This window comes from Nelusetta ayraudi, unplaced genomic scaffold, assembly GCF_046127955.1.
Source record: "Nelusetta ayraudi isolate G7.1 ecotype Tasmania unplaced genomic scaffold, CSIRO-AGI_Nayr_v1 ptg000052l, whole genome shotgun sequence".
Classification (NCBI taxonomy): domain Eukaryota; kingdom Metazoa; phylum Chordata; class Actinopteri; order Tetraodontiformes; family Monacanthidae; genus Nelusetta; species Nelusetta ayraudi.
This window is the reverse complement of record NW_027466102.1, coordinates 4,343,616-4,356,674: the sequence shown is the minus strand read 5'-3', so window position 1 is coordinate 4,356,674 and position 13,059 is coordinate 4,343,616. Positions and strand designations below refer to the sequence as shown.

The 13,059-nt window shown below is 43.7% G+C and overlaps 1 protein-coding gene across 1 annotated transcript in view; it reads right to left on the bottom strand.

The window, feature by feature from the left end:
• Positions 1–13,059, bottom strand: part of fut8b (fucosyltransferase 8b (alpha (1,6) fucosyltransferase)) — a 117,925-nt gene that overhangs the window by 17,115 nt on the left and 87,751 nt on the right. The window contains exon 6 of the mRNA XM_076037635.1: positions 7,751–7,988. Within this exon, the coding sequence (XP_075893750.1) occupies positions 7,751–7,988 (238 nt within the window). The remainder of the gene's footprint in view (positions 1–7,750; positions 7,989–13,059) is intronic.

The following is a 13,059-nucleotide window of genomic DNA, read 5'->3' as shown; positions in this document are numbered from 1 at the left end:
TGTTGGGGTAGGGGGGAAATGTTTTCAAGAACAGAAGGTGGTGTGACCTCCTCTCCTGCCATCTGCAGTGATTGACTCTCCAACTGACAGCATCGCTGCAGGAGACACCCACGACACCATGCTGATGTGATTATGTAACTGAACTATGACCGATATTTACTATGTGCATAACTGATTCCACAGCCCCGACGGAGGGCACAAAAAGCTATTACAACATGTAGAGAAAAAAAAATGATTTTGACCGCCAGGGTATTGTATCCGGTACAGCTGTATTTGTGATATACTGAGATATTTCAGCATTATTTCTCAGCTCGGCTTCTTTTCACTCCTCGCGCCTGTTTCCGGCATGACTCCCCGAATCCCCCCAAAAACCTCTGTGTTTCGGGCTTAGGTGACTGACAGCTGCTCTTTGCCTGTCCTTGCTTAAAGGCCAAGGTAAGCTCCTTTATATCGAGGCTCCGCGGGGCCAGCGGGCGATGGGAGCACCTGGATACGAGGAGCTTTTCAAAAGGAGGGAGGGGAGTCGGCGCTCAGGCTTCGGCCCCCACAGGTGGGAGCACCGCTTTGGCGAGAAGCCCTGGGCGAAGGGGGGTCAGACGTGGCTGAATGCGAAGGTCACTGCTCTCTGGGGCAAAAGGGGCGGACCCGCCCGCAGTGCCAGACGGACCTCCGTGGAGGAGGTCCGGCCGCTCGCACGCAAAGGCATCGGACAAAATGTATGAAATAAATCAGGTGCACGCCAGCCTGCGGACACGTCGGGACCCACCTGAAGTAATATTGTACAGAAACGCATGAGAAGGGGGAGTCAAGTGGGTAAACCCAGAACATAAAAAAAAACAGGTGGAGGATGGAAGGTGATCTGACGCCGCTTTCAAGCGACACAATGCAAGAAATATGCATTGGAGCGCACAGACGCAGAGCCCTCGCTAATCTCATCGCACCAGAAGGGAAAACGCCTGGCAGACAAATCCTTCTTTCCCTTTCAGTCTTAAAACCCCAGGGGGAGGGGTGATGGGAGGCGGGGGGGGGGGGGGGGGGGGTCCCCCCCGACGCCTCCCTCCTCACCCCCGCTGTTTAAACCCCCCGATGTGCGGAAAGACAAGTCGCGAGGCCCGCGTTCTCTCGTCAGACTTAAGTGTTTCCTCTTATGGCCGCCGCAGCCGCGGCAGCATTCTAGACACACTTTCAAACAAATGGCATAATGACTCATTAAAATTGGCCTTTTGCTTAAAGGGCACATAAAAAAACATGTTTAAAAAAAAAAACACACACACACACACAGGGTTTGAGCATTAAATCGGCGCGCACGTGTGTGTGCGCCCGCGCGTGTGTTTGCACTGGCATGAACTGAATATAAATTGGTCAAGGCATTAAATATTGAGCAGAAAAAAATATTCCCAGAACTGCCTCCGCTTATATAACCGTATTGGCATTATTCACACGAGGAGGGTAAAGGGGGGCGTGGGGAGGGGCTTCTTGGCAATGACGTACAGATATGCGGCGCGTCTCGCTCCCGCAGCTCCTTAATTAGATCACAAACCTTCCTCGAAATTTCAGCACGATTCCGGAGCTGCCGCCTCCTGCCGCCGCCGAGCTACCCCGCATTCAAGGGGGGGTGCGCGCACCCGACGTCGACGCAAACAATCCGACGGCCAATCCTGCCCGAGCTGCGATGTTTTACCGAGACCTCCCCCGATAAATATTTCATGAGATCACCTCGCTGTGAAAACAGCGGTTGGAAAAAGCCAAGAGTTGCATCGTCCACGCACAAAAAGAAAGAAATAATAAAAAGACAAAAAAAACAACAAAAAAACCCCACAAAACTGGAGCCTCTTCATTCATGTAACATTTGAAAGCCACATTTATGAACCTAAGGAACTCCTGGTCTGCTCTTTAGGGAACATTCTGCTGCTGCTGCTATCAGACACACACTCGTGAGGCAGCCGTATCTTCTCCAGCAAACCTCAAAGGAATACAATGTCTTTGGCAAATTAGCTCTTTGATCAACCAGCCATTGTTCCACAAGAAGAACAGTTTCTCCCATTGTGAGTCTATTGGGGGGGGTGGGGGGGGGAGTGGGGGTGGTGGGGGTAAGTTGGCGCCAAGCTAGCGCTCGCTGGGTCCACTGAACATCAAAGGTGGAGGAACAAACAAGTGTCGAGTGTCTGTTCACATTTACTTTCAACGTGGGCCAACTTTTTTTTTTTTTTTTGCTTTTTAACACACTTTCAAATACTTCTTTTTGGTACAACAGGTTAATTCACATCTCTAGATTTTTCCACTGTGTATTTTGTACGACAATGACCGAGGGCAACACTGGATGTTATGTTGATATTCTCGTACTGCCCCCCTCGTGGACTCCCCGCCCAATTTTTTCATTTGCCGGAAGACCGGTCGCAGGTTCCATTATAGCTTCATCGCTATCTTGCTGTTCCCCCCTGAGCTGTATGTTTTCCCGGCAGAAATGCTGTCGCGAATGGATTTGGCATATAGCGCTCTCTGTCTGTCTGGCTGTCTCTACCTGCCTCATGTCCCGGGGGAAGCATTGCGCAGGCGGGCGGCGGCTAATCACGCCAAAGGAAAAAGAAAGTTAAAAAAAAAAAGAAAAAAAAGATGGACTTTATTAGCGTTCTTACGTTAAGAAATAATTTTGCTCGCAAGAAAACACCGAGAAACCAACAAAATCGAGCGCTCAGTAGTCGATAGTCGCATGTGTGTGTGAGGCCTGACGGCATTCATCGCAAAAACGGGAGGGCAAGGACGGCTAATCAAATTAATTTATAGCTAACACTACCTTCCAAATTCCAATTCTGATTTGACAATGAAGAAAAGGTTTCGACTCTCTGAACGCATGAATTATAAAAGCCGGTGTCAAGCACTTGCCGAGATTGATATGCGGCTCCGCCAAAGAAAACATTGCATTTAGGAGAAGAATGACTTGCAATAAGCCGTCCACTGCAGTGAGTGCCCCGCACAAGAGAGTTAATTGTTATATTGTCGTTTTATTTCAACCAATTTCACTACTCTGTCAGTGTAGGCGGCACGCAGCTTTTCTGCTATTTCATTTCGAAGAAAAAAAATTAAAAATCCACCCCATGGACGCCTACAGTAACCACGAGTGTGTCTGCCAAATGCCAGAGCAGAGAGGATTCATTGGTTCAGTTTGACTTGATATAGCAATGTTAGCATGTTTTTAGCCAAAATATCCTGTGACCAAACAAGGCTACAGTTTCTAGTCAAAGCGAAAAAGACAGAACGAAGATGGTACAATTTTCCTTTTGTTTTTGTTCACATTGTAGTAGATCCATAACAGTGTGCTGAGTGGAGTTATTGAAACTCCTGAATAGTTTCAAAAACATCACCAGCCCCCAACATCCAAAAAGGGCCAGAGGGTAAAAGGATGAGATACCAATGCCGGGGGAACAATCCCTTTACCTTGTCTATCAACAATTGTGTCAAAATGAAAGCCTTGTGGGAACCCCTCCCCCGAAAAAAAACCCCCAAAAAAACCAAAACAGGTCTTCCAGTGATTAGTATTCCCCGCATTGCAGTGTTGGAATGATATTGACTTGGGCAAATCCTGAACCTAATTAATGAGATATCCAATGTATATCTAGTTATTAATCTGAGGATGTAGCACCCCTTTGTGGTCCAGCACTCTGAGGAGAGCTCTTGCCCGCACAGTTAACAAAACAGGCATGACCAAAAGCTGAGGCGAGCACCCCAAAAGGCTTATTAGCTATGCCTGGCCAGTTCGCTGGCATGGTCAAGAGGGGGAGAGAAAAAAAAAAAATGATTTGAAGGACGAGAATTCAGGGCATTTAAAGACTGGAGATAGCAGCAGCAGCACTGTATGCACGAGGTTGTTTCTACAGCACGGGCGCCAAAGACAGACATTAGATAGAAAAGGACACATGAAAGGCAGGAGGAGAAGAGCGGGAAGGAGCTGGGAGGGCAGGAGATAAGAGGGTAGAGCCCAGGAGAGCGCAAGTCAAATGAAGCGATAGGGAGGTGGTGGTGGTGGTGGTAGGGGGGATTTGAAAAAGAAAAAAGAAAAAAAGAGACGCTGAAAGGATGCAGCCGGGAGAGAAGAGGGAGGCAATGAGAGAGAAACTGATAGCGAGGGGAACCGTCTCGGCGCCCATCTTCATTTACAAACGCTTTGGTTTTGTCGGCTTAGCGCGGGCAAACACATTTGTACAGCAAGGCTCCGCCATTAATCACGGCGAAAAATCTCAAGTCTCGATTAACGCGACCATATAATCGGGCTCATAATGAACCCGCCGCCTTTGTGGGGGGGGGGGGAGAGATCTGTCTCGCGCAAACAAGCGTATCAATCTTTCAATTAATGTCGTCGGGCGGGAGCCGTGCACACCTTGGGCTCGTGCACGGTGCCAGAGCCAGAGCTTGCTGCACAGCACTTGGTAGTATGCTAAAGGAACACTTTTTTTTTATTAGTTTTTTTTTTTCACGAGAAACATTCACCGGCTCTCGATTTTGGGGTCCCGTCACGATAGCGTACGCTAATTAACCTTTAACACACAACAGAGCTCAAGCTGGATGAAGGTGTAGGTGTCGTCAGCTGTGGCCGGGAGAGTATTGTCAATTCCATAACATGTCCAGTGACTTTACGACAAACTATAACAAGCTAGCTTTGAAAACGTAAAAGAAAAATCTAAAAAGAAATGCAACGCTGCGTTTGCGTTCAGCAACTTGAGAGGAATTCAGAGGAATTGTAAAGGGAGTTTAGGGAATACCAGTAGCAGGGCCAATTGTTATTGCCAAGTGAGCGTTAAAAGATGCACATAAAAATTAGAGAAAGTAATTTTTCAATGAATCCTTTTCCATAAATGTTCCACATTTAAAAATTGGCTCTAAAATTAGCAGGATTCATATTGCTGCCCTGGAAATAAACTACCTTCTCCTGATCACATCAGCGCCAACCAACATCACTCACACTTCTCACATTTACCTCGTTAAGTTGTGAAATACGCACCTCCTTCAAAAAGGACCCAGACACTAAATTTGGGCTCTGGGCTCTGCTGCCTGATTAATCAGCACGGGCATCAGTCGCAGTCGAGCCACTTAATTGCAAGTCTGTGCTTCTCGTTAGTCCCTTAGTTACAGGGACCCATCTATTTTTAATTATTAATCACCTTTATCGGACCAAAGCGATGGCCTCCTTTCCCCAATGGAAATATTACATTTTAATCTCCAACAAGCCTCCTATTACAAGGATCAATGGCGCCCGTGTCTCAAGGCAGACTCTCCCTCCAACAAGTTGTTCACTGCTGCGTTTTAAAAGAAAACCCTCAAGGCAACTCTGAGCTCACGATGAACGGAGCCCAGATCTTGCACCAAACACAATAAAGATTGGTCCTTTTTCAGTGGGCTTCATCATTGGACGTATTACTTAACCGCCTTCATTTTAGAAAGTGCAACTTTTGAAGTCGTGACTGCAGAAATCACACCGTTTTGTCTCAACGCAGAGCAGGTGCGACGAAACTTTTTCTCCGCGCGACAACAAAAACGCAGTGTTCCACATTTTTCAAGCGAGGTCCCCTGCTTCAGCCGCCGTTGCGCCGTTCCTGCCGATATCTGGCAGCGAGACAACTTTGGACCAGCTTACCTTTTTGATTACATCATACAGCCATCTGCCGCAAATGCTAAACAAGAGACATTTGCATCGCGACAAACGGTGAGTTTTTTTTTCTCCCTTGCAGCTACTGGACTCGGTGTCAACGCAGTCTCTTGTTGTACTTTGCTTTTTTACAGTGTCAGTTCTGTAACTGCAAAAAACTTTTGCCAGCATGAAAGTTACTGTCACAGTTGGCAAAAGTATTCACATTCTGTACTTAAGTAAAAGTATGGATACTTTTTTTTCAATGTCAAAGTACTGATTCAACTACTTTACTCAAGTAAAACTGAGAAAGCACAGATTCTGGAAAGTGCTTCAGTGTTTTTTTTTTGTTGCAATTATTGAAACAGTACAATCGTTGTTACAGACATATTTACAATTTCAATAACAAGAACTAATGTTATTTTCTATGTGTTTATTTTTCACTGTAATGAAAATTTGTGTTGTAAGTGATAATGAAACAAAACGCAATTAGAAAGTAAAAAACAAAAAAACAAAAACGTCTGATATATAAAAACCAAAACCCCCCCAAAAAAGCAAAAAATAAATAAATAAATAAATAAATAAAAGCGCACCCGTTTGGAACTGGCCTTTAGATAATTTAAGGTGAAAGTTTGAAAGTATGAGGTATGTATATATATGTATATATATATACCATAAGCTATATTCTAAGCTTCCGTCCTTTGACACACAGCACTGAGAGTCAATACTGCATTTGCATTTGTGCGTGCGCGCACGCACACACACACACACACACACACACACACCCCTTGTGAAAAGTAGAGCAAGCACTAGAGGTAAAATGATGGATTTCTGTCAAATGTGGTGAGCTGACTGACGGGCCGGGGATGCCGTCACTGTCAGAAATAAACGTGGCAATGCAAATTCAGGCGGAACGAACGTGCGCGTGTGAGAGGGCGCAGTCACAACGTCCCGTCTGCAGCAAACACAATACGAACATGTGATCTAATATGCATGCAGATGAGTTTTCAAGGTCTGCGCACCTCCAGGAACGCGACTTCAAGCGCAGCCATGCAGGCGCTTTGGAGAGGTCTGCTGTTCAAGCCCTGCACCGTGCACGCTTCTCGTTCCGTTTTATCTCAATAATCTTTATCGAGACAAGGGATCTGATACGCATAAGTGACGTGCTGCTATTAGGGAATCATCAACCTGCTTCTCTTAACTTGCTTCCAAAGGATTTGCAGACAATACCAATTATGACAATAATAATAAAACCTGCAGGCAGAGCTAGTGGCGCTGAGCCCATGATCCAAGATAGTGCTTGGTTGAACATAAAGCAATAGATTGTCAGTGAAACAAACAAAGGAGAAAGTTCTTTCATAATAAGGGCAAAAAAAAAAAAAAAAAAAATCCATTCAAGTTCTGTAGTGTTTCTCTGGGAATTTTGTACCCCAACAGGAAATATTCATTAAAAAAAATAAATACTGAGGCTTTGATTTTCACATCCAATAATAGATTTGATCATCACAGTGTACATCGTACGTTGTACTAAATTTCCAACCCACCATCATATACAGATTTTTTCGAGTTGATCTTTAAAAATTGTTTGGATTTGTGCACCATTAGCTGAAATTGTGCCTTTCCAGTTGAAGACAGGGTCTCGGCACTTTGGAACGTAGACTTGGATCAGATGGACGCGTGGGTTTTGGTCCCATGTCTATATGACGTTCCTACTGGCCACTAGGGCCATTCTAGTCTGGAGAATGGATTGCACGCTATGGAGCACTCAGAGTTTTCACTTTTGCATTTTCTAAAAAAATTCACTAGTCCTGACCTGCTTGTATGCTGGTTGTAGAGGCGAATTATAAAAATAAATATTCTAAAACAACGTGTCCTTCGCCCTGGGGTAGGAGTGGCTCGAAGCACGTTGAAGCCACGTCTCGCTCTGCCCCAACATTAATAAAAAAAAAAAAACAGAACGTCAAACTGCTGCTGACAGATAAGCCGCCACGGTGTCACCACAGAGCAAACGGGCAGCCGGCCAAACCCTGTCTGTTGTGAGGATGGACCAAACTAAACAAACCTTTTGTCTTATTTAGCCTTTTTGCTGCAATTGCCGACGGCCTGTGACTGTGGCGAACGTGCGCCTACCTGACCAGTGGCCGGCCGTGGCGCCCGCGCGGTCCGTGCAGGTGTTGCTGATGGGCAGGAAGACGGTCTCCCAGCCGCCGGGGGCGTAGCGCCAGTTGTGCGACTCCAGGATGAGCGTGCGCTGGGTGCCGTAGGCGATCATGAAGCAGTAGACCACGTGGTGGAGCTGGCAGCCGTAGCCGCAGCCCTTGTTGATGTTGCACACCAGCTTCCTTGCCTTACTGCAGTCCGGGGGATTCTGGAGGAGAGGCGGGCACAGAAGAATATGTTTCGACATTATTGTTATTATTATTATTCTTTTCATTCTTGCCTGACCTTGGTCTCGTATCACTCAGAGCTCCCCCTCTCAGTTCTTGTAATAACACGCGGCTGGTATTGTTTTCTTTGTTCCCTCCCTCCGCCCGCCCGCTCCTCTTCTGCTGCACCTCCCTGTGATTTTACAGCTGTTAGCTCCATTTCCTATTTGGCTTTTTAGCCTTTTTACCAGCTGCACTCCTTTTTTTTTTTTTTTTTTTTTTTTAAATCTCGCCACACCCGAGCTTCCACCTTCATGCCGAGGGAATCTTTTGAAGGTTTTTGCCTCGCGTAAGGGAGTAGGAAAAATGATCAGGCTGAACTCCGCCATTACCAAGTGGAGGAGCTACGCTGTGCCACGATGCGGCTGCAGTGTAGACGCGACGGAGCAACGGAGGCTGCAGAACGCAAGAGGAGCAGCCTGGTCGCCCTGGCAACGTGCACGTGTTGCATCTATTGGGAAGCTGGGTAAGACGCCGTCGGTGTAAACAGCCGTCGCGTGAGGTCAAGACTTTCAGTTTCCATGGAAGACTTGTTTTTTGGTTTTTTTTACTCCATCTTGAAGTGTGATTTTTCTTTCAATTAATTTTGAGAGCATGTTGTATTCAATGAGGTTTGACACAGGTGTCTTTCAAACAATATCTTGTTCTCCCTGTTCAAGATTCAACATCAACATTGGAAGACACAAAGCTGTGACCTTTCCCCTCATGTTCCAGGTACACAGATGTTCTGAAGAAATGGGTGAAATTATGCGATAGATAAAAAAAACTAATATAGTGTGCATGCTTTTATATTTTATCTAAATATATTTGTATTATGAATATTATTTTTGGTGTGCTTCTAATGTGGACCTCAGGGACTGAGCCTATTATGCAGACATAGGAAAAACACACGCGTGCATGCACACACACAGCACACACACACACACACACACAAATCTATTTCCATTCAGGCCACATCAAAAACATCCCCAATCAGTTTCATCATCCTGGACCAAATGCACTGATGAAGCTCTGGTGGCTGTGGCCCGTAAGCAGCAGCCACGTGCTTCTAGTAAGAGCAGGTACGGCTCAAACGCACGTCGCCGCTTGTGCGCAACCAATAAAGCATCCTCTTCAGAGACGCGGGCTCACCGAGCCCATGCCCACCTTGGCGCAGCTGATAAATTGGCAGTGAACCAACGCCACGTCAATGTACCGTCCTGAATGCTTGATCAGAGAGCTTCTTTCAGCCGTCAGCCTGACTTTTGGACTCGGTTCAGTCACCTGTGCGTCCGTGCTCCCTGCCTAGCTGCTGACTAACCTCAGCCACGAGCATCTCCGAGGGTGGCAGCCATCGAGGGTGGCGCGACTCCATGCGCGTTTGGCATGTGCACTGGCGCGCAGCACCGTGCGAACAGATGGTACACCGAGTCTGACTGACTCTAGCAGCTCTCTCTGATATGTATATTGCACACGTTGATAACACGATGGCAACAGATGTATACATATATGCATACATATATATGTGTGTATATATACACATATATATTAGGGCTGTCAGTCGTTTTTTCGCAATTAATTGCATAGTGTCCTGAGTTAACTTGCAATTAATCAAAAATTAATAGCAGGTTTTTTACCCTGCTCTATTTGTAACTTAACAAGATATTTATTGTGTTTTTTTATACAATAGGAAAAATTAGAGAGGAAAATAATAATTCCTTTGTGGAAATATTCTACTTTTACTTTCATTGGAACGTTCCAAAACAATTACATACTTATACTGTCCAGATACTCTCCAAAAAAAAACCCCTCAAACATTGAGGTATTTTGAAATTATTTTGAAAATTAACCGGATTAATGTATATTATGTATATGTGTGTATATATATATATATATATATACATATATGTGTGTGTATATATATATATATATATATATTTATATATATATGTACATACACACACATACATATATATGTGTATATATATATATATATGTGTGTGTATATATATATATATATATATATATATATGTATATATATATATATATATATATATATATACATATATATACATATATATACATATACATATATATACATATATATACATATATATATATACATACATACGTATATACATACATACATATGTATATATATATATATGTATATATATATATATATATATGCACATACACATATATATATATATATATATATATATATATATATATATATATACACATACACATATATATATATACATACATATATATATATACATACATATATATACATATCTATATCTATATCTATATGTATATATATATATATGTATATGTATATATACATATATGTATATATATATGTATATGTATATATATATGTATATGTATATATACATATATGTATATATATACGTATATGTATATATACATATATGTATATATATACGTATATGTATATATATATATATATATATATGTATATATATATATATATATATATATATATACATATACATATATATATATATATATATATATATGTATATGTATACATATATATATATATATATATGTATACACATACATATATATATATATATATATGTACACGTAAGTCTGTACTCAATAACGGACCTAATTAAAGCGGGAAGCGCAATTCACTCCCTGCCTGAACGTTATTTTACTGAAATATTAACGCGGTAAAACTGGAAATAACTTCTTTCGGGAAAGACAAACGCACGAGGAAGCGTCAACGGGACGGACTCGACTGCTCGCTTCAGCGTTTCTCCCTCCCAACAATAAAGCACAATGTCGAATTTTGCAAGCCCCCTCCTCCTCCTCGTGCCGCTGTAATTGCACCCCTCCGCTCATGGCTTTCCCTCGCCCGTTTATTTACTGGTGCGATTTCATTTCATTTCATAGCTCTCTTCCTCTCCGACACCCTGGCCTTGTCTCATAAATTAGCCTGGATATCAGAGGCGTCTGAGGGAGGGGAAGAATGCCGAGTTAGAGGCACTAAAGAGAAGAAACGGGGGTCTCTCTCTTCACAATCGGAGGGGAAAAATACTAAAAAGTCGCACACACTGCGTCCTCAACGATCCGCCGTCAGTCGCTTCCCGGTCGCCAGCTTTCGTGCCAGCCAGCTTCCTAAACAGCAATTACGGAGGCTGATGGGAGTGTTTTCCTTATTAGGCTGCTGCAGCTGCGGATGGTTCACAGTAATCAGGCCGTGCGGCGCCCAGCGGCTAATGCTGCCTATCACACGTTGGCAGGGTGGGGAGAGGAGGGAGAGGAAGAGGAGGAGGGAAGTGGGGAAAGAGATGGAAGGACAAAGAGAGACGGGGAAAAGAACAAGGCAAAGGCAGGGACGGAAGGAAGGAGGACAGAAAGAAAGGAGGAGTTCCAAGTTCTGCGCGAGAAAAAAAAAAAAAAAAAACAGAATTTTTTTGGTTGCGACTGTAAAACACTTCCTGGTTGGTTGGCGGCGATGAGGCTGAAAAGAGCGAGACGCTTGGTTGAGTCGGTTCAAAGAGAACGGCCGGCCGACACGTGTGCGCAGGCCTTGGTCGGGCAACGCTAAAAAGACGCCAAAAAGGTGGTTGCGAATCGGTTTCAGGGAAAAACCCAGACAATGAAAATGTCTCATTTCGGGCCTGCAGCAAGTGGATTAAAATTCATTCCTGCCTTCACGAGCCGAACGGGGCCAATAGAAACAACCTGTGGTGCCCAGGTGGCGAAATCATTTATGCCTCTTTTCCTTCCTCAGATATAAGCCTGTTACACAAGGAAGGAGCATGTCTTCAGAACTTTGGATATGATGTTTAGCATTTTGTCCGATGGAAAGCATTTGTCAAGCAAAGGGGATATTTTCATGGTGAATTTAGCCGGGCAGCGGCAGCAGCCTGAGGCTTCCTCCTGTTGGTGCACACAGCGACAGTTGACACAGCAATACTAAATAACAAAAGATTTTAGCAAGGCCTGCTGGGACTACATTGAAAACATGGACCGATACTACTTTTTTTTTTACAGAACAAGTAGAGTACTAGTACTCACAGATACTGATACAGAGAACTTAATAAGGCCATTACACATTATAGAATTACTTAGATTTTTTCCCCCCCACAAATGCTAATTGAACAACATTCCCTACCATGTCTTTCTAGAACGTGGGCGACTGTCACAAGTTTCACTGTAGTATAAACACAAATTAAACAAAATTGTTGTATTCATGCATCCACAACTGGTATCAATGTTGTGGTATCGGCACATATTTTACAAGTACAAGTAAAATACTCAAACCCTGGTGTCGGTACCAATACCCAAACTGGTATCGGTGCATTCCAAGTATGAACACTTAAATGTACCAGTGCCATGTAGCATCAACACACAAAACTTTTAAGCTGCAGTCCAATGATGGGGAACTCTTCGATTCTGACTCCAGTTTGCATGAGTCGCTCGAACATACGTTTTTCAAATTGAGATTTTGAATCATTTGAGTCATTGAGTAGGCTGCCCAGACTGTCCGGAAACCGATGTTGCACACAAGCTCCGCCCACTCCCAGTCCCCTACTGATTTGCACAAAATCCAGTCATCTGAAAATTAAAAATTTCATTTTGAGAAAAAAATAATAATAATAAAAAATAAAAGAGCAACAGTTTCAATGGAGAAACATATATTTTCTGAAAATGAATTGTGCAATTTTGTGGACACGTGCACACACGTCCACTTTGTGAACACGTCATATGACACGTGAAACTGTGAAGCAGCAACACGTGCAGTTACAACAGCAGTCACACAATAGCGATTGGTTCAGGAATCGCACGTCACCGGCCTGCAGGTGCTCGTTTCCTTTTGTCATTTCAACTGTGATTTTTATTTTTTCAATGAATCAGATGTCCACGATATTCAGACAATCTTCCATTTTGACATTCCGGATTCTCTAGTTGTCTCTCTTCTATTGTTTCCAAGCCGAGTTCGGCTTCCCTCCTGCGAAATTCAAATAGCGGACCTGCACAAATACGAG